Source organism: Protomyctophum bolini (genome assembly GCF_963924005.1).
Source record: "Protomyctophum bolini genome assembly, chromosome: 9".
Lineage (NCBI taxonomy): Eukaryota > Metazoa > Chordata > Actinopteri > Myctophiformes > Myctophidae > Protomyctophum > Protomyctophum bolini.
In genome coordinates this window covers 5,214,784-5,239,903 of record NC_137870.1, presented here as the reverse complement: position 1 = coordinate 5,239,903, position 25,120 = coordinate 5,214,784, and the positions used below count along the sequence as shown (strand labels likewise).

General features: G+C 42.6%; 1 protein-coding gene across 1 annotated transcript; it reads left to right on the top strand.

The window, feature by feature from the left end:
- Positions 1 to 328: 328 nt before the first annotated feature.
- LOC308321280 (prolactin-releasing peptide receptor-like) lies at positions 329 to 17,815 on the top strand (the record flags this gene model as incomplete). The annotated part of the gene is made up of 3 exons (XM_080772119.1): positions 329 to 695; positions 9,694 to 10,094; positions 17,456 to 17,815. The coding sequence occupies exons 1-3, from the start codon at positions 350 to 352 to the stop codon at positions 17,813 to 17,815; spliced, it is 1,107 nt and encodes a 368-aa protein (XP_080628245.1). The 5' UTR covers positions 329 to 349.
- Between the last annotated feature and the right edge of the window lie 7,305 nt (positions 17,816 to 25,120).

Genomic DNA, 25,120 nt, shown 5'->3' with positions numbered 1-25,120 from the left:
GGATGGAATATAACCGGTGCGTTCACATATGCAAAGGAAATAAATATCAGTATAAAAGCCTGTTTTCGTCCAATGTCGTCCTAGGCAGGGAAATATAGGACTTTTGCTTGTGATCATGAAATAAACTAAAGTCGTCCAATGTTGTCCTTGGCAGAGAAATATATAGGACTTTTGCTTGTTTTCACCAATGCAAGAAAGAACCGAGCTGTGTGTGTGTGTCTGGTGTGTCTGCAGGACCATGGATCTCGTCATGAGCGAGGATAACAGGACAACGTACAGCAGCCACGATGAGGTCCGACTAGAAGACAGTGCAGGGGGCGGCGGACTCAACGGCAGCGACCCCCTGGACATGTTCTCCGGCATGGAGCTTCTCCTTCGCTTTAAGCCACTCTTCCTGCCCCTCTACTGCCTCCTGGTGTCGGTGGCCGGCGTCGGCAACTCCTTCCTGCTCGCCTGCATTCTGGCCGACAAGAAGCTCCACAACGCCACCAACTTCTTCATCGGGAACCTCGCGGCCGGCGACCTGCTGATGTGTCTGAGCTGCGGGCCGCTGACGGCGTCCTATGCCTTCGACAAGCACGGCTGGGCCTTCGGACGGTCCCTGTGCCACCTGGTCCCGCTGCTGCAGTGCGCCACGGTCTTCGCGTCGGTGCTGTCTCTTACCGCCATGGCCGTGGACCGCTACATAGTTGTGGGTATGAGTTTAACGGCTTCAAGTTAACGGACCACTTTTCAAGCTGTTTATATATATTGGTCCTCAATTGGTATACCTCACGATACGATATATATAGGCTATCTCAAGATTCAAGATTATTTTATTGCCACGTCAACAGAGTTGATTGGAGTTTGTTTCAGTGACATTCATTGCAGTAACGGGGGATAGAGACAACAATTTGAACTACACAGCTGCAGCCATTATTTCGGGGCTGCCCTTATAGCTTCCTTGCATCAGAAAAAAAGGCGAGTTGGGGTGGGAGTATTGACAGAGAGGGAAGGGGGGGCGCATACATCACATCACATTACAATTTTCATTGTATCGTGCAGGCACAGAATGTCCTTGGGTGCAGGGGGGCAGGGCGGGTTGAAGGTCTGGGCAACAGTAAAAAAAAAACACTACCCTCAACGCCACCCTTCAGGTTGGAGGGGCTGCGTCACCGTGCACGTAGGAAAAAAGGAAGGAAGCACAGCCGGAACAGCAGCGGGTATGGGTTGGGGAGGGGCGGGTGAAGGCGGCGTGTGGTGTAGGAGTGTGTTTGTGTTTTGTGTTTTGATGAGTTCATTGTTTATGTTTGCGTAAAACATGAGCAGCCCTCCCGGATTTGGGTCCCAAGGTCGCCTTGTCTCAGAGTCCAGATAGTGAGAGGAATAAACAGCAGGCTGTGCAGACGGCGCAGCCTTGGTTCCCAGACGAAAAGCACCCTCAGTGTGTCAGAAAGTTTTTCCAAGTTGGTGTCCAGCTTCCGATTAAGCTCAGCTATAGCCCCAGACAGGTCCCCCGTCGCTCTGCACAATTTGTTTACCACAGTGAGCAGCTTGGGAGCACTTTTGACAGTTTCGACTGCTCCTCTCGAAATCTTGCGGTAGATCAGACCGCCGCCTAGGCCTGATAGCTCACCATGAATCCAATTATCCAAATATCTTCTTTGTCTTCTATGTTTAAGATGCTGAGGCACAACATACCCCAATTCTGATAATAAGAGTCCCTGACATAACCCGCAGGACAAGAGCCCTGTGGGCAAATCGGCTCCCCAGCACCAGAATGTCTGTCTGAAATGTTTTTGTCGAAAGCACTCAAGGACCAGCTAATTAGTTCCATGTTTTAGCCAGAGATTTAGACGAGAGGCAGTGTAGAGAGACACGTAGCAGGGAATACAGGGAGGGAGGGAGAGAGAAGAAAAAAGCGACCGCCCTCTTCGAGTAGCAAGAAATACCCTGTGGCGATATTATAGGCCCTCGATGATGATATCACGATATTTCAAGAGATTATATATCACGATATCTGTAATAAACCATAAAAAGGCAAAAACCTGGAATTATGTATTTACTATTCCAAAACCTTACAAGATTTGTTTGTGTCACAAACTGGCTAATAAGTACATGAATCTTGCCTCCTCCAAACAGTAAAATACTGACTGCAACTTTGCAACTTGTCCACAACAATGGGTAGCCTACTGCAGGGGTTCTCAACGTTTTTGGCCCGGGGACCCCCGGAAATGCTTTGGCAATGTCTCGGGACCCCCGCCCCGCCCCCTCCTGACCCCCAATATAAATTGACTGCTACAATAACCGTAATAAGAGAGACAATACACCATAAATAAATACTGAAACCAGATATACATTAGGGAAAATAATTTAAAATAATTTGGCGACCCCTCGAGGCGACCCACGGGTTGAGAACCCCTGACCTACTGTATATACTACTACTAGTAACTTAACTAACTATCTCCGTTGAAAAATGTAATTTGCTGCCAATACATTGTACCGTTGGTCTACGGACACTTCCGTCAACCCTATAACGGATAATTCCGTACTTTCACGGGACTAAGTCTGTTCCTTTCACGGACACTTCCGTCATTCTAATACGGAAAATTCTGTCCAATCTTTTCCAATTCCATACTGTTATGGTATACTTAGTCTGTCCTTTTTACGGACAATTCCGTACTATTATGGTACTATGGCCCTCATTTATGTGTAAAATCTGCCACAGATTCGAGTGCAGGTTTCGTAGTACACCCACGTCGCCACGGCATTTATAAAGTGAACGGAAACTGCTGATCCTTCCTTAATTTCGTTCCGACGTTAATAAATGTGACGGCTGAAATCAATCTGGCACGCCCTATAAAATCAAGCCGCGGCGCGCCCTCGGTTTTGCAGCAATGGCTGAACGGAAGACGGCAAAGAAACGCAACTACTCCGAGGCGGAGATTGACGTCCTCACCACTGAGGTGGAATCAAACCGAAAAGTTTTATTCGCCGGGGGCCAACAGTGGTGTCGGAAATGAAATGAAAACGAAGGTGTGGACTCGCATCACCAGCCGGGTGAACAGCATCTCCCAAGTGGAGAGAACAAGAGCAGAGGTTTGTTTGACATGCTTGAATATACTTGAATATAGATTTGGGGGGGGCAGAGTGTGTCCATCCTCCCCAGCGCAAAACCCTCCATATCCATCCAGCAGTGCGGGAGGGGGGGCTCGCTGTGAGAGCGCGTGCCCTTCCTCTGCTCCTGCAGGTCCCCCACGCCAGGCTCAGGAACGAGCCCTGGTGCTCAATGACGCGGTCCTGGCCGGGCAGCGTGACATTATACAGGCCCTGAGGGCAGGGCTTAAAGATAAAAACAATCCCAAGACTGAAAATGTTTTTTTGCAAATCTGCACTGATCTCAGGATCCTCAGGACAGAAATCAGTCCCCAGGACTGAGAACTTTAAGCCCTGCCTGAGGGACATAAATGCAATTATAAATCTGACGGATAAAGTCGGCAGGCAACTGCAGAACAAATAAAACTTTTTGGGAGCAAACAAGTATTTATTAAACGAGGGTCTTTTTTGCTATATGCCTTGATTTTACATCGAGCTTTATAGGTGCCCATATTTCAATTTGTTGCCTTTGCCAATGTTTTGGCATATAAGGACAATTATGTTTTAATTGTGCTGATATGGATGGAAAAAAAAGATGTCAGTGATGGTGACGAAGAGGTCACTAATGGATCGGGAAATATGGCCGCCGATGCGGACCCAAATGCTAATATGGATGGAGAAAAATATGTCAGTGATGATGATGAGGTCACTAATTGATCGGGAAAAAGGGCTGCCGATGCGGAGCCACAGGAAATGCCTGATGAAGTTTCTCAGGAACAGCTATATAAGCTGATAGGCTCACGGAGAGCTAAACTTGGATCAGTGACACGTAAAAAGAATGACATTGTAGCACTGATGAAAGATGGACGCTTTGAGGACGTCAGAGAGGCATATAAGATGTTTGAATATTTATTGTCCGAATTTATGGAATTACAAGTACGTGCACAAATGTCTCTGCCTGTTGCAGAGAGAGATGCAGACCACATTGATTGGTATGAACCCAAGTTGCTTGTATTCAAACAATTTATATCAGAGGCAGATACCTGGTTAGAGACTAATAAAGCTCATGCAACACAGCCTTTTTATTCTACACAGCTAGGGCACCTGCATGAAGGCCTACGCTTGGAATTTGATGACCGTTTGTCTGTAGCATCTAAAAGAAGCCAAAGGAGCGCAACATCCAGCAGAGCCAGTGCACGTGCACGGATAATGGCAGAAGCAGAACGTGCTGCCCTGTTAGCCAGAGCTGCATGTCTTGATGATAAATATGCTCTGGACTTGGAGGAGCTTCAGCTTAAAGCAAGGGAGCTTCAGCTTAAAGCAAGAAAAGCAAAGCATGCTGCAGTTGATTCTGATCTTGCCGTTGCAACTGCAAAATTGAATGTGCTGAATGAATTGGAGGAGACATATACCAGCAAAAGTGCATCAAGAGAGCAACTGGTATCACTAAGGATGCCACCCACCCCTCTCACAACCTGATCTCCCTTTTGCCCTCTGGGAAACGGTACAGGAGCATCAGTGCCAGGACAGAAAGAATGCGGAGAAGCTTCTTTCCCCATCAGGCAATCAGGCTCCTGCATGAACTCTAGCCTCCCTGGCAGATAGGACATGAACTGCATGTGATCCATGTTCAGTTTTTTTTAATGGTTTTTTTCTATTAATCTTTTTATGGATCCCTGTAGTTTTTAGGACTTATTTATACTTAGTATTGTCTTGCACTGATAATGTATTATTGTATGAGCCTGTGCTGTCTTTTAACTAGGAGAAACGTAATTTCGTTTTTTTCTGCTGCTACAGTTGGAAATGATGACAAAATAAAGCAATCTTGAATCTTGAATCTTATTCATCTCACACCTCTAAAAGGGCACCTGTCAGCAGTTCAGACAATGCTGCTCCGCTTGTGTACGACAGAAAAACAGCCAAGGACAAAGTGTACGACAGCTCCCGACCAGACGTGACTTTTTGTCTTACTCAATTTCAAGCTTTGGCGGAAATGGTAAATGCCGAAAATGTCGGTAATTTTGGCTTACACCCATATTTTGGCGTACGCACCATTTTACGCACGGTTGATAAATGAGGGCCTTAGTCTCTTCCTTTTACAGACAATTACGTACTGTTACGGTATCCAAATACAACATGTTTATTTGTATTTCTTTTCTTCAGATTCAAGCAACAGTGCAATTAAAAATAAAATCTTTAGCAGTTCAATTCAACATTTTCTTGCATTTCTTTGCATTACGTATTTTACTTCTTTGTTTGCACGAAAAATGTCCGTCAACTAACTTTTTCCACTGACGAAATCTAAATGGAAACTAAATAAAAACTAAGCCATGATGACTAAAACTAAGACTAAATATATTGACAATTTCATCATCAAATAAAAACTAAAATGACTAAAAAGGGACTAGTGGACAAGAGATCCAGTATAAGTCATTTTACAATCTCTGAAAATAGCAAGCTCACAACGCGTCGCGCTGCGACACGTTGTGAGCTTGTAGATTGGCTATTTTCAGCAGGTGTAAAAACAGGCATTACGACAGCATCAAGGCCCGCCAAAATGCATTTTAGTCGACTAAATCAACTAGATTTAGTCAACTAAAATCTCATGATATTTAGTCGACTGAAACTAGACTAAACACTAAAACATTGCGGGTGAAAACTATTGGGGGTGGTGATGGCTCAGGGGTAGAGTGCCTGGATGGCAACCGTAAGGTTGCCAGTTCGAACCCGGGCTGAAGTGTCCTTGAGCAAGACACTGAACCCCTAATTGCTCCCGATGTGCTATAGTTGGTGCCTTCTGCCATCGGTGTGTGAATAGGTGAATGTAATGCACATTCTATGTAAAGCGCCTTGGATAAAGGTGCTATATAAATGCACCATTTACCATTTATTCAAGAGACAAAAACTAAAATAAAAAACAACACTGCATGCTTGCACAACAGAGAGATTCCACTATTGTGTCACACAGAGAGAACAGTTCCTTATTGTCCTATACAGTTCATATCACGGCACAGTAAAGCATGCATCTTTAGGAATGTAAATGATTTCCAGCAGTAGTGCATCAGTAGTATTTTTCTAACACCAGTGACATTATCCACAGGCAACAGCACAGGGAGATAGCCTGTGTTTAGCACCAATGGACAAGGGCATGTGGTCACTGCATGGTTGCTCTTTATGGAATCATGGGCATCTACTGTACAAAGGCAGTTGATTAAGCCACAAGGTGGAGTGCCAGGCCTCGCTTACATAGGAAAAGCTATCCTCTGGCATTTACTTTACTAGATAATATTAGCCAAAGGTGAATATGGTTCACACACACCCCATGGAAGTCCCCATGAACAGTATTTAGCCGCTCCACATGTTACAGGAATGTACAGGATGTCACGTCTGTCAAGTAGCTCGTCACAACAACACAGCGAGAGTTGTCACTTTCACTGGCCCTCGTGACGTGCATTGTTAGACACAAGTGAGATGTTCATAGTAAAATAATTAAGACGAATTGGGCTGACACACTGTACCGGAATAATGTCATAATGTCACTTCATTATGAATAATGAATAATCATTATAGGTCTGTAACTCTGAGAGTGTAACACATGGACCCAAATGGACCCTTACAGGTCTGTAACTCTGAGAGTGTAACATATGGACCCAAATGGACAATTACAGGTCTGTAACTCTGAGAGTGTACGAATGGAACCAAATCATGGACCCTTACAGGTCTGTAACTCTGAGAGTGTACTAGTACAAATGGAACCAAATGGACCCTTTTATAACTTTTAACTCTGATACTGTACAAATGGAATCAAATGGGACTCTTATGGGTCCATCTGGTTTTACTCTCATGGGGGTCCTTGAAATTAAAAAGTTTAAGAACCTGTAGGCCTATGCAATGGCTTATCTCTTGTAAAAAGAGAGACCAGCCTATTCTCCAAACCATTATCTTATGCTTTGCTACTGTAGGTTGTACAAAATAATATTGGGTCAATTTAATTTGCAGGACTCACCTCACGCACAGCTGCCTTGTCTGTGTTGTTGACATGAGCTTGCAGGACAGAACTTTTATTTGTGACAGACACATAGTTCCTTTGCAGACAATACAATCTGCTTCTCATTGGTCAGTCACAAAGCTAAGAAAACAGTAGCCTACTTTTTTAATTAATTTTCCCCATAGGCTACTCAAAAAGTAGAGTAAAGCAATTAATTCCGTCTTAAATTCTTCATGTATTCATTATTTTTCATGTGGGAATTAAGCCATTTGCACACTTGTAATTCATGAGTTCATAATACTAGAAAGTTCTTGATTAGCTCTGTCTTGCCTCTGTCTTTTAAACAGCTCCCACACGGAGCTCTCACAAGATACGTACGTACTAACAACAAAATGATGGACCAACCAATTCAGACAGAAAACTATATGAGGACAAAACTATGAGGACAAGTGAATTACAATTCACAATTTCAATTAACAATTAATTCACAATTAATCAACACACAAAAACTAACAAAATAAATGCTCTCTCTCACAACACTGCAAAGCCAGGACAGATATGACAGGTGTGCCTACAGGTGCGGTGATCCCCCTACCTCAGCTGCCTAACCAAAAACTAAACTGACTCACTTGCCCTGGTCTTCAGTGGCCCTCCTGAGTCCCCCATACTGACAAGGCATCCCAGTGGTACCACCCTGTCCCATCTTGTGTGGAACAGAATCTACAAAGACAAATCAACAAATTAAAAAAAATACAGCGAATCCCACAGGGGGAAACACCATTAATCCTACACAGGGACCACCAAGCCTCAGACAAAACACACTTGTCAAAGTTGTCACACCCATCCTAACTTCTAACACTATAGCAAATACACATGACATGACTAGCATCAAACCAAATATCTTATATACATAACCAAACTGAACAACAAATACTACCAGCAAAACACTTTAACTACCGTGCACCTCCTCCTAATGCCAAAATACCATGACTAATTTAGTAATCTACAAGTTCAAACAAAACAGGAAGTTTGTTACTTTACCTGTTAATAACATCACGACCAATCCGAGTTCAAATCACGAGCCCCCATGTTATGACCTGGCTCTTGGGCCATAACAAAGGAGGAAGACACACGGCTGTTTAAAAGTGCATGACAAACCAATATTTATTTACAATATAACCAACTTAATAAGACTCAAACAATAATACAGTACTAAGGTGGAGTGTGTTAATCAGTAGATCAGTAGTGTTAGTGAGTGGATGTGTGGTGGGTGTAGTGTGGGGTGTTGAATGGTGCAAAGATGCTGCTGCTCTCATGGAAGGAGAGAGAGCCTGAGCGTGGCCTCTTATAGTGCACCCTGGGAACACTGGCCAGGTGCTCCCAATGCACCCGATCAGCAACTCGGCAGGACCTGTGGGAAGCACCAGACTAGGCCTACCTGAAACAAACCACACAGGCCCTAGTAGGCCAACTACAGGGCGCTGTGACAAAAGAAAAACTACCATCAGGGTAAATAGCATGACATCTTGTGCAAAGAAAAACTATCATTTCGTTTTTTTCGAAGTGAACTAGGATAGCCTATTTAAACATCAACAATTTGACATTTCAGTTCGGAGTCCCGGACACCAGCGTATTTATTACATGCTTGTATTGACTACATCCCATGAGCCGGAGAGAAAGAGAAGCAGCATTGCAGTTGGCCAATACTGTAAAAGATCACATGAGCAACTAGATAAAGTGCCCCTCGGGGCACAGGTCTCCAACAGGGCAGGTCAGGTTGTGGCCTCCTGGTCGCGCTATAATAGGCAAATGTGAAAAGGGTGCCATTTCTTCTCACGCCTTGGATGGCATGATTTGAGGTTCCAAAAATGTGTTTTGCACAAATCCACCTGTTGGTTGCGCTATAACAGGCCAATGTGAAAAGGGTGGGATATATTCCTCAGCTTAGTATAGTATAGTATAGTATAGTATAGTAGGAAAGTCATTGAAACACGTAAATTGCACGCTGCGTTCATGATTTGAGGCTTTTTGTTTAAAAAAAATTAAATATGAAATATGGAATATGAAATATCGGACAGATCCGGCTTGAACACATGACTATAGAGATTGTGTGTAACGATTTTTGAACAGAATCTGGAGGAGTAATAGCACTACCTCCTATGCTATAACGGGCCGTTCTGGAAAATCGTTGGCATCCAGGGAGTGTGTGTGCAAAATTTGGCATCGACCAGGTTAACGGTGCCGGAGATTAGCTGTACACAGATGGACGGACATACACAGAACACACACACACGGACACACACACACACACACACACGGACGGAGTGCAAAACATACTCTCTCCTCATGCCTTCGGCCTGGTGGTGGAGACAATTATTATTTCACAAGAATTACATTGTTCAGTCAGAAACTCACGAATAGATTTAACTAATTATAAAATGAGAATACGAAGTGTGGTTGTGTATTCTGTATATATGCATATGCATGTATCTTGGCAACAGGACTGAATGCAATTATGTTTGCCATGATGCGGGGGGGGAAAAAAACGTTATGTGCTGTTACAGAGATGAGATTCTTTCTGCGAATAATTGTATTTGTCTTTATATATCTTCCTTCTCTGGTTGTCTCAGCCCACCCGGTGCGGAGGAGGATCTCGGTATGGGGCTGTGGCGCAGTGGCTCTGGGCGTCTGGCTCTCTTCTTTGGTCCTGGCTGCCCCTCCTTCTCTGTTCACTAACTATTTGGATCTGCGGCCTAGTGGCATAGACCTGGTCGTGTGTGAGGAATTCTGGCCCGAAAGAGGCAACCTGCGACTGCTCTACTCCTGTTTCGTCCTCGTGGCCTCCTATATGATCCCATTGCTGTCCGTCAGCATCTCATACTTTGCCATCACCGTGAGCCTTAGACGCCTTTCCCTGCCCGGAGAACCGTCATCCCAAAACCTGCGCCGCTGGAGCCAAAAGAGAAAGAAGACCTTTTCCCTGCTAGTGACATCTGTGCTGGCCTTTGCCCTCTGTTGGCTGCCCCTGCAGGTGAGCCAAAAATGTTATCCCAAGAGTTTAACACAGTACTGGGACACCCTGTTTTATGCTGTTTACCTAAACTATTATTTTTTTTACTTGACTGGTTGATTGATTGACTGATTGAACATACATACACATGACCATTTTTGTACAGCCTCTAGCCAACGTCTGAGACTTCAAGCTGTTATGTGAAGTTTTACTTTGAAATGTTTTATAGTTTCTGAGTTATTTAACTTAAAATCAGGAGCTACTGTAACCATCTTTTTAAAGCCTCTTTATGTGGCCGTGTGCTTTTCAGTAGATGGAAAGTTCCATCAAACGTATAGAAGAAATAATAATAATGCTGCTCCGTTAACTCCTCGAGTCTATGGAATTACACCAGTCTGGCTGCCTCTAGTGGAGTATTCGTGAAAAAGCACTCACCACTTGAATAACATAAGTGTGCCATTCATTATTTTAAAGGTTAGCCCTATCTTAATCTAAAATAATCTCTTTTCCACCGGTAACCAAAATACAGGACAAAAGCATGTATGATGATGAGGTAGTACCTAACCTAACTCCTAACCTAACTATAACTAATTAAGTGTCATTTATTTTGGTGAGCTACAGTAGGCCTACTATACCAGCAGGTGGCACGTTTTGCATAACCTGTTCTGTAAGTATTGTAAAATGGGACTTTCCAGTTATACTGGCTAAATTTATATAATTGAGTGCGTTTCATGAAAGTAGTGGCTGCCAGCTGCCACTATACTTTCATGAAATGCAGTCAATTAGTGGCAATTAGTGGCTCTAGTATGTGCCACTAAGTGGCACATACTGCCTATTATAGAGATCGAAAAGAACTGTGAGGAGTTGCGCACAGTCACATATAGATGGGAAGCGACTGGACATATATTATTATAGATAGGCCTATTAATGCTATATATATATATATATATATATATTATATTTTGTCACGGACAGTTCGTGCACTGCACACATGAAGGGTGGGGGAGGGAGAGAGAGAGAGAGAGAGAGAGAGCTGCGTGCTGGTGGTTACTGCAGGTTATTTATAAAACAAATTGCACTCATCTTTGTGTGCTGTTTCACGTTATTGCTGAGTGACCGTCTGACTCACACAGGGAACATGAAAAAGGGGGTTAGAACCGGGTCCGCGTCAATATGCCGACGGTCCATTGGTCCGATCGACAACCTACCTCAAACCCTCACCCTAACCTCCCCCGGGGCAGACACCTAAACCTAACCACCCCGGGTAGGACCACTACCAGTTGACCTGTCTCATGGTCGGGGGGGTAGGACCAAGTCTCATGGGATTTGGGATTTGTTTATAAACATTTTGGTATTTGTTTATAAACATTTGTGATTTGTTTATAAACATTTGTGATTTGTTTATAAACATTTGTGATTTGTTTATAAACATTTTGGGATTTGTTTATAAACATTTGGGATTTGTTTACAAACATTTGGGATTTGTTTATAAACATTTGGGATTTGTAAGTCTCATGGGGGGGGGTAGGACCACTACCAGGTGACCTGTAGTAAGTCTCATGGTCGGGGGGGTAGGACCAAGTCTCATGGGATTTGTTTATAAACATTTGTGATTTGTTTATAAACATTTGTGATTTGTTTATAAACATTTGTGATTTGTTTATAAACATTTTGTGATTTGTTTATAAACATTTGGGATTTGTTTACAAACATTTGGGATTTGTTTATAAACATTTGGGATTTGTAAATCTCATGGGGGGGGGGGGTAGGACCTCAAATTTGAGGTCAGAGCTTAACTTCCGCTCACTCGAGCCATTGAGTTATAATTGTACTTCCGGCAGTCTTCCGGGTGCTTAAAAACGCCACTGAGCAACTTCCATCGAAATGAATAGAACGCTCCGGTTCGGTCTCTATCCTTGTATTACTCTGTGGTTAGAACAGAATAAATCCATCGTGGGGAAAATAAACTCCTCTATCGGTATATCACAGCCACACACTTCTCACAGAGTCCATTACTAATGAATGACAGGTGCAGGCGTGCGCCTGTGCCTGCGAAGTGTGCTCATGCATGCGCTTTGCTTTGGGAACATGCCTGTGCATTGTCCAGCGCAGTGGGGAACGTTTTCCTCAGACGTTCATATTTTGCTAAAGTGTCATGATCGACAAGTGAAGCTACAAAAATAATGAAACCTTTGCATCAGTTGTTTTGTATCGATTTTAACCTTTGCTAGGTTTATAGTACAATTATAAAACCCATCAAGTCTTTGTTGCAGACTATAGCACCGATCAGCACCACATCGGAGGGACATGGACATGCCATGCACATTGTGACCGAGCAGCACTCAGGCTAGGGCCATGCCATTTGGGGGAATAAAATGACCGTGTAGGCTGCCTTCAGAAGCTTGTACAGACTGCATGCTGTTATCCGGTGCATCTGTCGTGTCCTAGTGATGTTCGAAGCTGTCAGAAATTAATCTGCTGTCCCAGGAGACGCTATCCTTGCCTCCAAAAAGGCTCCTGTCCAATTAACCACTGTCCTGTAGTAGAGTTCCAATGGACGTCAGTGCCGCCATCTCAATATGCAAGCATCCGAACATCATGACGATCTTGTCCTCACCATAGATGTCAGGCCAATGCCACTGCAGGATCTGCTAGGCTACTGCATATATTGGCTGGTCAGCAGCAATAACTGGCACCTGGCTGGGGTTTCAGTAATGTCACTACCTCATTGATCTTGTCCATCACGTGCTTGACTGTAGCAACCGAGTGGGCCTCATCTCGCAGCAGAGGCAAAAGTGATATAATGCTGACCTCAAATGGCTTTAATTCCTCTCTTCTGTGAAGCATGGTGGGCTGACAAAGTCACATATCAACCGGCCCGTCTGTCAAAGTGATTTTCTCCAGCCACTCGTACTCCATTAACCCATTCTGACCTGAGATCAGATTCATACGAGGTTTCCACCGGACACACACTGCTCTGATGAACCCACTCTGACCTGAGATCAGATTCTAAAAAATGTCAGTCGTTCTTCGATTTTTCAAAAATAGCAGACCTACAAGCTCGTAGCGCGCCACTCGGTGGCGCGCTATGAGCTTGTAGATCTGCTATTTTTCAATAGCTAAAGCATAACATATAGTGCTAATACCAAAATGGGTGCCCGCCCAGAATGGGTTACCAGATGTGGCCTCAGCAGATTGGATCCAGTTTAATTGGCATCACATTAATTGCGTGAAAGAGGGTGATATTAGTTGCACAACACTTCAGACCGGTCAGTCTTGAATTTAGGCGGTCCTGGATCTATATTTGCCATATTGGTGAATGTTAATCAAGGGAATACTGGACAACTCACCCCGGTGCTTGCCCGTTTTTCCTCCCGGAATTTTCACCAGTGAGGGGGATAACTTTGTAATATGCTATTGGCTGTTTTTATTCTTTTTGGAACAATAGAAAAAGATACTCCTGTGGAAAGGCTATATTATTTTACTTATATTGACCCTATAAACAATTTAGTATTATGTAGTATATGTAAGGTTTTGCACACTCAAATACCTCGTCAGATAATCCCCACATATCCTACAACAACTTCTGTGAGCAGACTTCACTGTAGTAGCTTTTCACAAATTATATTTGTACTTGACAGCTGTCTGCTGTCATGAAAGTTTAGTTAGAGAAATTCAAAGTCCAGCCATCTGCTGTCCAGCCTCTCCCACCCCTCACTGGGGAAAACAGAAACGGGGTGAGTTGTCTTGTTACCAATCAAGGTATCACATGATAATTATGTATTCAGTTAATCAAGACCGAGGGGCCATCGTTTTACCACCATGATAGACAATAGGGTATGAGATACGACTAGGTTCAACAATAAAATATATGATCGACTACACCTAGCCCGGTCGTTCATCCAGTATCATTTAAGTCCTGTGCGATCTGTCTGGGTAAGTCATGAATAAGTCATGTATAGCCAGCCCCCTTACCCTTGGCTCGGCACTGGTGGCACTAATTACGCAGATACTGAACCCCATGCTGAGTTTCACAGCAGTGGTGCCACCAGTGTGCCCTGGCTGTGTGTTGACATCCACCCTGTTGAGTTACTACATTACCCCCCCACCCCCCCCCCCCCCCCCCCACCCCACACACACACACACACACACACACACACACACACTAAACCTCTAGTAATACTAACACTACCATCCATTTTTACCCGAGTCAGACATAAAAATACTCTAATTTAGCAGAATATTAGAATTCCGGGACTGATATACAGCGGACAATGATCTGTAGGCTACAGGCCTACTGTACCCGGGGACAGTGAGAGGAGGCGCCGAGGCGGGGTGGACTGATTGGAGCGCTCTGGGTGAGATTTTGACGGGGAGTGGAAAAATGATATAAAAGACAACGTTCAAATGACACTTTAACACTGTAGTAGTATAGGCTTGCTAAAAAAAAACACAACTCTATGGACATAATAATAACATGCAGCGGCAGCTGGGTGTAACCATGCAGCCCTCAACAGCTGCTTCAGAGTGTGGTGGTGGTGGTATCATGTGGACGTATAATCATTCAGTTGTAATTAAATCTGCGATTAATTCCAGCTGTGACCAATAGATAGATCAGATGCCTTGCACTGGGTCGCGCGTTGCAAAGTGAAACAGTCTAAACCTCATCAGCTCTGTTGCGCTAGAAAGCTGTGTGTGGGTGTGTGTGCGTGTGTGCGCCTCTGTCTGTGTGTCTGTGACAACTGTCTGTCTGTCTGTCTGTCTGTCTGCCTGCCTGTGTGTCTGTGACAACTTAGTGTTAGTTTCCTTCTTTTTTTCATCAATATCATTTTGTAGTCGACAGTGCCGTACAGCATTACTTTGGCTAGGGGCAATATTCTTTATATTTGTATATATTATTATGATTTGGAATGAATTTGCCTTTTGTGTGAACACGTGCCTTGCGTAGCCGAATATATTTTTAACATGAATCATAATAAGGTTGGAACTACATTCTTGTCTGGTTATCAATGGTAAAACGTGTTTTATCTAATTAAATTGAGTTTTGCTTAAAAGTAATCCAAAAGTAACTGAAAGTAACCCCCTACTTTTTAAATTGTGGTACTCGGATTACGTTACTGACTACAATTTTTTTTGCAAGGAACTTGTAACTGTAGGGGATTACTTTTTTTAAAAGTAACCTTCACAACCCTGCTGCTGATATATGGTACAAGGAAGCCAGTGAGAAAGTCCATGGGGTCCAAATTTAGATTCTATACATAGTGAAAAATGTTTGATTTGACACCAAGGTCATTCAAATAGGACAAGTCAATGGGATTGTATTGCAAAATGCAATATTACTGTATATTCAATGTCGGCGATCTTGAAAAATGGCCACCATCTCGAATTTTTATTTGGCCACGTTTTATCAAAAGAGCAATTAACCCCCTAAGGAGTATGTGTGCCAAATGTGGTGCAAGTGAACGATTCTCCATGTAATTTGCACTTTATCTGTATAATATAGGGCTCCATTTATTTATTATTTAAACCCCTTATCCCTAAACTTCTTTGCCTTTTTTTTTTTACTATTTTGCAAAACATTTTTGAATAGTTCAACTAGCCAATCTACATTGACACGTTGTGAGCTTGTAGACTGGCCATTTTAACTATTCAAAAATGTTTAGCAAAATAGTAAAAAAAAAAAGAAGAAGTAGTTTAGGGATAACAGGTTTAGCGGTGACGAAAATGGAGCCCATGCTGTGCACAGATGGAGATGGAGATGAGGAGATGAGGCGCTCAAAGAATCAGGGGACGTGTTACAGAACATGTTCTTGGCTGGAACTGTACATCTTCTTTCGAAAAAAATATAGTCAGGACTCATGCAAATAAACAAGTTAATTTGATTAGAGTTATTTAAAACCCACATGGTTACAGGAACATTTCTGGACAGTCCAGGGACTTAATTAATTAACTCATGGAAAGCATGGAATGATAGAATCATTATTATGCAAATGGTTGCAAATGTGTGTGCCATCTGTGTGTACACGAATTGTTATAGGGCCCTAATAGACCGTGGAGATGCAATGAGGTGGAGAAGATTAGGTTTTGATCATCATAACCCATTCTGACCGGGCACCCATTTTGGTGTTAGCATCATGTTATGCTTTAGCTATTGAAAAATAGCAGATCTACAAGCTCATAGCGCGCCACCGAGTGGCGCGCTACGAGCTTGTAGGTCTGCTATTTTTTGAAAAATCGAAGAACGACTGACATTTTTAGAATCTGATCTCAGGTCAGAATGGGTGTGTCCAGTGGAAACCTCGTATGAATCTGATCTCAGGTCAGAATGGGATAATAGCAATGTTTTTATGGAAATAGAGATGAGAAACAAATAGATTGAGTCATAGGCGGATCTAGAAATGATGGGCCCCTGTCATGCACACGTGTACGCATAACAATTATGACATACAGTATAGGCCTGCGATATTCAGAATTTACAGCAAGGGATTGCTTAAAAAAAAATAAACAGACAAAAACTAAGCAAAAAAAATGCAAACTGAGGGTTTAAACACTTGCAGTAATGTACCGTATCATGATGGTTTAGGACTTTTGGGGTTATTTTATTAACACAAATGAATAAGCCCCATTGTTAATAACAGTGACAAGGACCGTGTGTGTCACTGTTATTCACTGTTACCCCTTTTTGGGGGGGCCCCTGAGCTTGAGCCTATTCGCGGTCACGCAGATGCTCAAGCTCAGGGCCCCCCCTTGCTCAGGGCCCAACCCTAGCTCAGGGCCCCTGGGCCTGGGCCCAACAGGCCCGTTGGATCATCCTCCCCTGGGTTGAGTTCTACAGCAGCTGGACTAATTTAAATGTGTTGCTTTACTATAGTGCAATTCCTGCAAACTACACATCCTGGCTATGACCCATGCCATGCCAAATTGGTTTTTAGTGATTCGATTAATTAATTTAGTCGGATTAACCACTTAAGCCATACTGTGTATATCCTTTGTCATACAACGGTGTCATACAATTACAAAGAATGAACGACCTACATGTTCACAACGCGTCGCATAGTGAAAGGTGAGCTTGAGAATCAACTAGTTGGGTCGATCGATTATTATTTAATTGAAAAGGATTCTTTGTTCGGTGCGGACAGTTAGCTCAACCGTCTGGGCAACCTACAGGCATGCCAAACCAGCCAGACGGTGTTCCGCGGGTTCGACTCCCGAGCCCGACGGCCTTTTGCCGTGTGTCACTCCCCATCTGTCACTATCAATAAAGGCATAAAAATCCCCAAAACAAATCTAAAATCGAGAAATCGATTCAAATAACCGTGGCACCCCTAATATTATGCAATGAAGTACCCATCTAGTATTCCCTTTTTTGCCTTCGTGCACAGGTGCTGAACCTGATACTTGACGTGGACCCAGACTTCCGCATCTTAGGGAAGCGCTACATCAACGTGTTGCAGGTGTGCTGCCACCTGGTGGCCATGAGCTCCGCCTGCTACAACCCGTTCATCTACGCCTCGCTGCACAGCAAAGTGCGCGCTCACCTGCGGAGGTACCTCTGTGCCTGTCGCAGACGTCTGGCGGCCGGAGCGGACGCCGGAGCGGACGGCGCCACCCAGAGGCTGACCCCCCCGCTCTCGCACGTCACCACGCCCTGCACCACCCGCCACAGCCTGCTGTCGAGGGGTTCGGCCAGGAGGACCCCTGCCCTCGACCCACTGGTTTGTGGAGCACGAACCGGTGTGTAAAGCCCGACACACACCGGCTGCGTCCCCCGCGCGGCGCCGCGCGGCGCACACAGCCGCCTCCATTATTTTCAATGAACCTAACGCACACCGGCTCCGTCCGCCGCGCGGAGCCGCGCCGCGCCGCCCGGCGCGCCGATAGAACACAGTTCTATTTTCCAGGCGGCGCCGCGCGGCAACGCGCCGCGGCGCAGACGGTCGCAGCCGGTGTGTGGTGGGCTTGAGCGATTCCTGTGACGCATTGCAGGACAGCCAGTGACAAGCATTAGTTTAGACTTTAGAAGGGACACTCCCCATAATGTTTTACTCATGCTGTCTTACTGAGACAACATGTACGTAGTCCAGGAAGGAAGTGAGCCCACTGTCGATGACATCAGAGACACCATAGGCTCACTGCTAAAATCTAAAATATCTAAAACCACAGATTAACACACATAAAGACCCCCAAGAACATGTTCTAAATCTTATAAACGTCATTAACATATATATTTTTTGCAAAAAGGGTGAAGTGTCCCTTTAAGCAGTGGTGGAAAAAGCAATCATATACATAAAAGTATCAATAATGTAATGTAGAAATACTCTGTTACAAGTAAATGCTCCGGAATTTAAAATGTACTTAAAAGTATACAAAAATATGTAAGTAGCCCTAAATGGCCAAAATGTATATAGGGCTGAAGTGGGCAATGCATGTTTTGTAATAAGTAGTCCTTTACCCGTTGTGAATATATGAACAGCAAATGATGTTCAGTGTGGGTAATGCGATGTAATAGATAGATGACATTACTGATAGGGAGGGAATTGTTTACAGATGATCTTGGGAAGTTGGGTTGCGCACAAAAGTAGGCTAATAGGGACGGACGGACCGACGGCCGGCCGGCCTATATAAATTTAACTTTTCTTTCACAAATAAATGCTGTAGTACAATCATAAGTACACCATTGATGTGTGATGTAAATTTGTTGGTAATATTCTGCATATAAATAAAGTTATTGAATATTTTCACTTTCGGTGTTGCACTTTGTAGAAGACGGTCCCTAACCGCTCAGCTAACCGTCTGCTGCCTAGATCCATATAAGCTATTTAACTCGGGGGTTGGCTTTTTGGGCTTCAAATCAAGTTGTAGTTTGTTCTTTATCGATAAGATTTGTTTGTGATTTAGGAATGTTTCGTTCCTAAACTATTGAGCCCGGAAGAGCGAATCTGTTGCAAATCTGTGAATCTTTTGCCATCTTTACTCATGGTGTCGACAGGCAGCCACTGGGCTTGTGCCAAACTTTGGTCATTGCATCGGTCTGTCTGTATGTATTTTATCATTGTATTTTTCCGACGGCACGGGATCTGTCTTCCCCTCCCGCCGAGTGGTGGATTACATTATTGATATGTTATGATCCAACAGATATAAAAGTGCACAGTAATGTAACCCGTACTGCACGTAACGGCATGTAGCCTATTTGTATGGCACGGCGAAGAAGGAGGTGGTTGATTGAGGAGGGGGCGGACAGTGTAGTAAAAAAAAGCAGCAATACTAGAACAACACAGAACAGAAACAATAAGTTAACAACAATCAGTTACATGTTTAGCAATCAGTTAAAACAAGTATTGCACGTTGAGTAAGTTCCTAAGGGTGTTACGTTTAAGTTTTTGTTGCTATAGGGATTCCAAGAATCAGGTGCACCAATGCTGAATGCAGCCTTTACAAGTTCAGTGTTGGCAAAAGGAACCAGAAGGCCTATATAGCCAATCACATGAGTGAGTTAAAATGCTACAATAGGTTTCTGATACTGTTGTACCTGTGTGGTACATTAGTTGTCACCAATATAATATTATTTATTATACAATAATACACCTCAGAACTGAGTGGGGTCCAGAAGATTGAGTGTGTGAGCAGCTGTATGACAATAGATCACACATACCGGCACATTATACGCACGTGAAACAAATAGAACCGATCCTATTTTTAGAGCGTGCATATCCGTACCCCGCGGTATCTGTGCGTCTGATGTAGCTGGTATATCATTGACATTTATTGGTCCTATCCAAACGCACTGTTACGCGTGCAGTAAACGCGCATACGCACTGCTGCGCACAAACACGCCCCAAAAACTTGCCTCTGAGATGTAGTGGAGTAGATGAAAAAGTATACTGACAAGTGGAAATACTCCAGTAAAGTAAAACTACCTCAAAATTGTACTTAAATACAGTAGTTGAGTAAATGTACTTAGTTACTTTACACCACTGCAGTTAAGTTGGTATTAGATTAGTAAGTTTAGGCACAGTTTAGAGATGGTAAAGTTTAGGCAATCATTTAGACATTGTGATGGGTTTGATGAGGTTATGGGTATAAGGACTGAGATGGGTGGGGCTGGTCACTGAGGTTGTCACCTGCACACAATATGCTGGCTATTCCCCTGCTAACCTATCACTATCAGTTCTGATGCCAACCGAAACCGAGACTGCATTCCCAACAACATGCACAAATAGTTTGAGATGTGCAGGGAGAATCCTGAACAATGTCAGCCATTTAAGATGTCTTGCATCTTCTTCCAAGAGCTCAAATTGGACCATCGATCTATACAACCGCTTATCCGTAGTCGGGTCGCGGGGGCACCGGTGTTCCAGACTTCCCTCTCCAGAGCAACATTATAGTGACTTCCTCCTGGGGGATTCCGAGACGTTCCAAGTTCAAGTTGGACCACCACAACTAATTAGTTACACCAGAGGCAGAGCTATATATGGCTCAGCTGTCACAATGACGACATTTTACTTGCCGATTAACCCATTCTGACCTGAGATCAGATTCATACGAGGTTTCCACTGGACACACACTGGTCTGATTAACCCATTCTGACCTGAGATCAGATTCTAAAAATGTCAGTCGTTCTTCGATTTTTCAAAAAATAGCAGACCTACAAGCTCGTAGCGCGCCACTCGGTGGCGCGCTATGAGCTTGTAGATCTGCTATTTTTCAATAGCTAAAGCATAACATGATGCCAACACCAAAACGGGTTCCCGGTCAGAATGGGTTAATTGTCGCTGAAATAATTGCGATGAATGATTTTATTGCATTTCTGTCATTGAACATTGAGCATTATAGGAATAAATGTATGTTTGGCTTTTAGACTTTTGAAAACCAAAGTTGCACAGGGCAGATATGATGACAAATAACTTACATAATTAAAAAACTTCAAACTTAAAATAATATGTTGTTGCTGTCCGGAAGAAACCACAAGTCTATGTCTAAGAATTTTAAACATCAAACACATTATCAATTATACCTTAAATCAACCAACCGTTGTGCTCGAATGTCCTGCCATCTGTGTGATTAGCACAAATAGCTTAAGCTGAAACAATGTAAACATGGACTTCTCATGGTTGAAGTAATGATTCAACGCAAATTGTCGGGTTGAACTTAATTTAAAGATAAGCCTCGGAGTGGCTAAAACTGTAACTTTTCAGGATTCAAATCCTTTTTTTGTTGTTGCAAAAGTAGAAAAAAAATATTGTAGCAAAACCCACTGATTCGTGTCACATTTTGAGCTTGCAGATCTGCTACTTTTGATACTTGTGTATGGTCGTAACCCACCTTTTCAGACTCCATCATGGCCCATAGCACTTACCCCACCCCCTTAGATAGCAATTCTGTAGACTTAGATAGCATTTGATACAGACTTATAGCATGTTATGTAGACAGCATAAGTGCATTGTATGTGCTATTGTCATAGCACGTCATAGTACATATGTATAGCATAGTAGTATAGATGTATAGCTTATATGTATAGTTTCATTATAGATATTCCACTGTTACTTTCTTAGCTTACGCATGTTTCATGATAAATGTTTTTATGTGATGTATACCCATGCTTTTTCGTTCTTGCTTAATGTAAGTCGCTCTGGATTAAGAGCGTCTGCTAAATGCCTAAATTGTAAATTGTAAATTGAAATTGTCGTAGTAGGGCACAAATGTAAAAAAAAAAAGAACTAAAAACTAAAAGTTTAAATATGGAGATAGGAAGTTTCGGCCTGACAAACTATAATGTGGTATGTAATGAAAACAAGCCCCTGAATTGGTAATCGAGTTTACTCCTGAGTCCCGAGGTGACATATCACCTACTGTAGCGTGAGGTCCTGCATGCTTAATCTCCCTGGGCACTAGGCTGCATCCTCTGTATCAATATGTGTGCTGCTATTTTTGTATCTGCTGCAAATCTCTACTCGCAGAAGAAGCATTTCTGCCTCATTGTATTACTATTTTAACCATGCAGCCTATGAATATATTTGACTTTGCTCGTACTATTATTATTGATTCTGTGACTTCTTCTTGAAATAGGAAATTGTTTGGGGGGATTGAACTTCAGACATAGACTATAGACCTGTGATCTGAATTTGAAAAGAGCACATAGCGCTTTTTACTCTATAGTAAACCAAAATGGACGATGAAATTACTATCAATTGACATCACCCAGTCTTGCTCTATGTTGTATAACATCAGTCCATTTTTGAGGTTTTTGAATTTATTTAGTTAATGTATTTATTTATTTTCCCATAAATAAATGCTATTGAACAACCTTTAGCCGTTACCCTTGTGTGTTTTGGTTATCAATGGAAACAAGTATTTAAAAGTGAAATAGGCGGAATAGCCGAAAACCTCCTAACTCCATTGGCTCCTCAAACTATCTGACAAACCAGCTAACTTCACCCGTTTAGCCATTTTTTGTATTTGTTTTAATACGTCAGTGCTATTGAACACCCTTTACGTGTGTTGGTTAAAAACATATTGAACCAATGAAAAGTATTAAAATGTGCTTCGACAAAATACTTCTATAACTCCAACTTGAGGTGGATGTTCTTTTTTGTTTTTCATTTCCTGAAAACATTTTGGACTAGTTAGGTGGTTTCTTCCAGACAGCAGACACCATGAATAGTGAGAATAGCCGATGAGCTTGTAGATCGGCTATTTCCACAACTTTGAAAATCCTTCAAATAATTTTGACTTCAGAAGAAGTATGAAGTATATTATGAACACATCTGTGAAGAAAGCTAGTGGTAAGCATTTTTTTTTCCAGATTTGCAACAACTTAACTTTCCCTAACTAATACAGTAGATAAACATACATCAACAGACAAGTGTAATCATCGTCTTTCTCTGCAACCGTGCCACTCCACATTTTATGAGTTACCTTCTTTTCCACAGTATTCTATGGCACTCTTGCATAATATCATATGATCATATCATACTGTATACCATGATCCACACAATAGTGCAGGCACTATGTGAGTGTGTGCGCGTGTGTGTGTGTGTGTGTGCATGCGTGCGTGCGTGCGCCATTCAACAACAGATTGTTTGCAGATTTTGCACAGGCGGGCAGAGTGTGATCCAGCATCACCCATGGTAAGTTTTAATAGCTAAATGTATTGCTGTACTCTTAAATGGGGTTACAAAACTATGTAATGTATAGTTTGTGGGCAGAATTCTCCCATTAAGGTGCACTCCACTCTCCTCGTCCTGTGGTAAGGATGTGTAATATTCCGTGCTCGTAATCTAATTATTTTGAAATACGTGTCAATGATTTAAGCCACTTAATGCTGTTTGCTTATTGTTTCGTGTATAAAGAAATAAAGAATGGTGTGTAGTCGTATATTTGAAACCACTGTATTTATATAATATTATTTGTTTCCATACTTTGATGCTCTGTCTGAGCATAATAGTGAAGCAATTGTTTGTGCTCTTTTGCAGTTCAGATGAGTTCTATTGACCAGTTGTATTGCAGTGGCATAATCTGTATTTTGTCAATGTGAAATAAAATGTTAACTTTTGCAATTCATGGTGTCATTGCTGACCCCCTCCTACCCAGTTTTCAAAGCTCTGTTAAACAAAGGCCCTTTTAATGTTAAGCCTTAATTTACCTCTCTTTCGGGCCAGTGCGTGTTACATGTTTCTATAGGCCCTAATCTATAGTGGTATAAGCAAATACAAGTTAACTGCTATTTAGAAAATGTAAAATGTCTCCCATAACTGAAGCCTATCACATCCTATAACCATTATCACCAGACTCTACGCGGTCATAGGTTTGTTTACTCATCAGTGTTCATTTAATACTTAATGCAGAGCACCTGGACAGCAAATCAAACAAATAATGTGCACCAGAGAAAAAGGCAAATCAGTTCTAAATTAGATTTGCTTTTCTGAAACAGTACGTCTAGGCCTACTACTAATCTAAGCTGTTTTTGTTGTTGCCCAACAACAACATCTGCGTGTGAACACACGCAGATGTTGTCTAGGGGTCAAATCAACACAGCTTTCACACTGAAAGGTAGCCAGTTTTCACTCAAATGTCACAAACAAGCTGCAGGCAAAACAACTTTCATAGCTGTTGGCATTTTAGCAACCTTTAAGCACAACATAATTAGAATAGATTACGTCCATCTGTTGCTGGGAACGGTCGCATTGCCTTTTTCAATCTCTAAGTGATTGAGAAGGTGACAAGGGGCTTCAAACAATTAGATTCGTAACGACTTTTTACGAAGGCATCCGACTATGAAAATGAGTTGGCATTTTCCGTTGAAAAATTATGTGAACGTAATTTCTGCAGTGTGGGCTCAGTTACTACTAGTACTGCTACACCAATCATAGCTCAACTCACGCGGCTACGTGCATACAAACATGGATCCACAAGGTCGAGCTTCGCTGGCAACATTATCAACGTCAGTAGCTTACACACAGAGCACGGTAGCGTACTGTAAATCAGTGCTATTGAACACCCTTTACGGCTGTGTGTTGTTTCGAAAATATTGAACCAATGGAAAGTAGTAAAAAGTGTTTTGGACAAAACCTCTTAACTCCATTGGACCCTCAAAATATCTGCTAAAGCAACTAACTCCACCACCCCCAGCAATACAGCCTCCAACAACTTTGATGAGGCTGTATTGCTTTGTTTTCTTAATTTCCTGATAAATTAACATTTTGGAGTTATGAGGTTTCCTACCGACAGCAGAGATATACTTTAAGCACATCACTGGTGATGGGTAGACAATATCAAGATATATGCATATCACTGTAGCCCAATAAAAAAGGTGTTTCATTCACAAATTCCACAGCCTTATTATAGTAATTAATTATAGGCCTACATAGCTAGATTACACAGGAAGCCACAACATTAGAGAGTTATTGTTTTTTCTTTGAGCAGTACGTAGCCTATGCAGCTCCAATGATCTTTGGCATAATAAAGGTGCCTGTTTGCCAGCATGTTTCTATGCGGCTGATTGAGGAGGAACCGCAAGGTCCGCAAGTTGTACTTATTTATTCATGTTA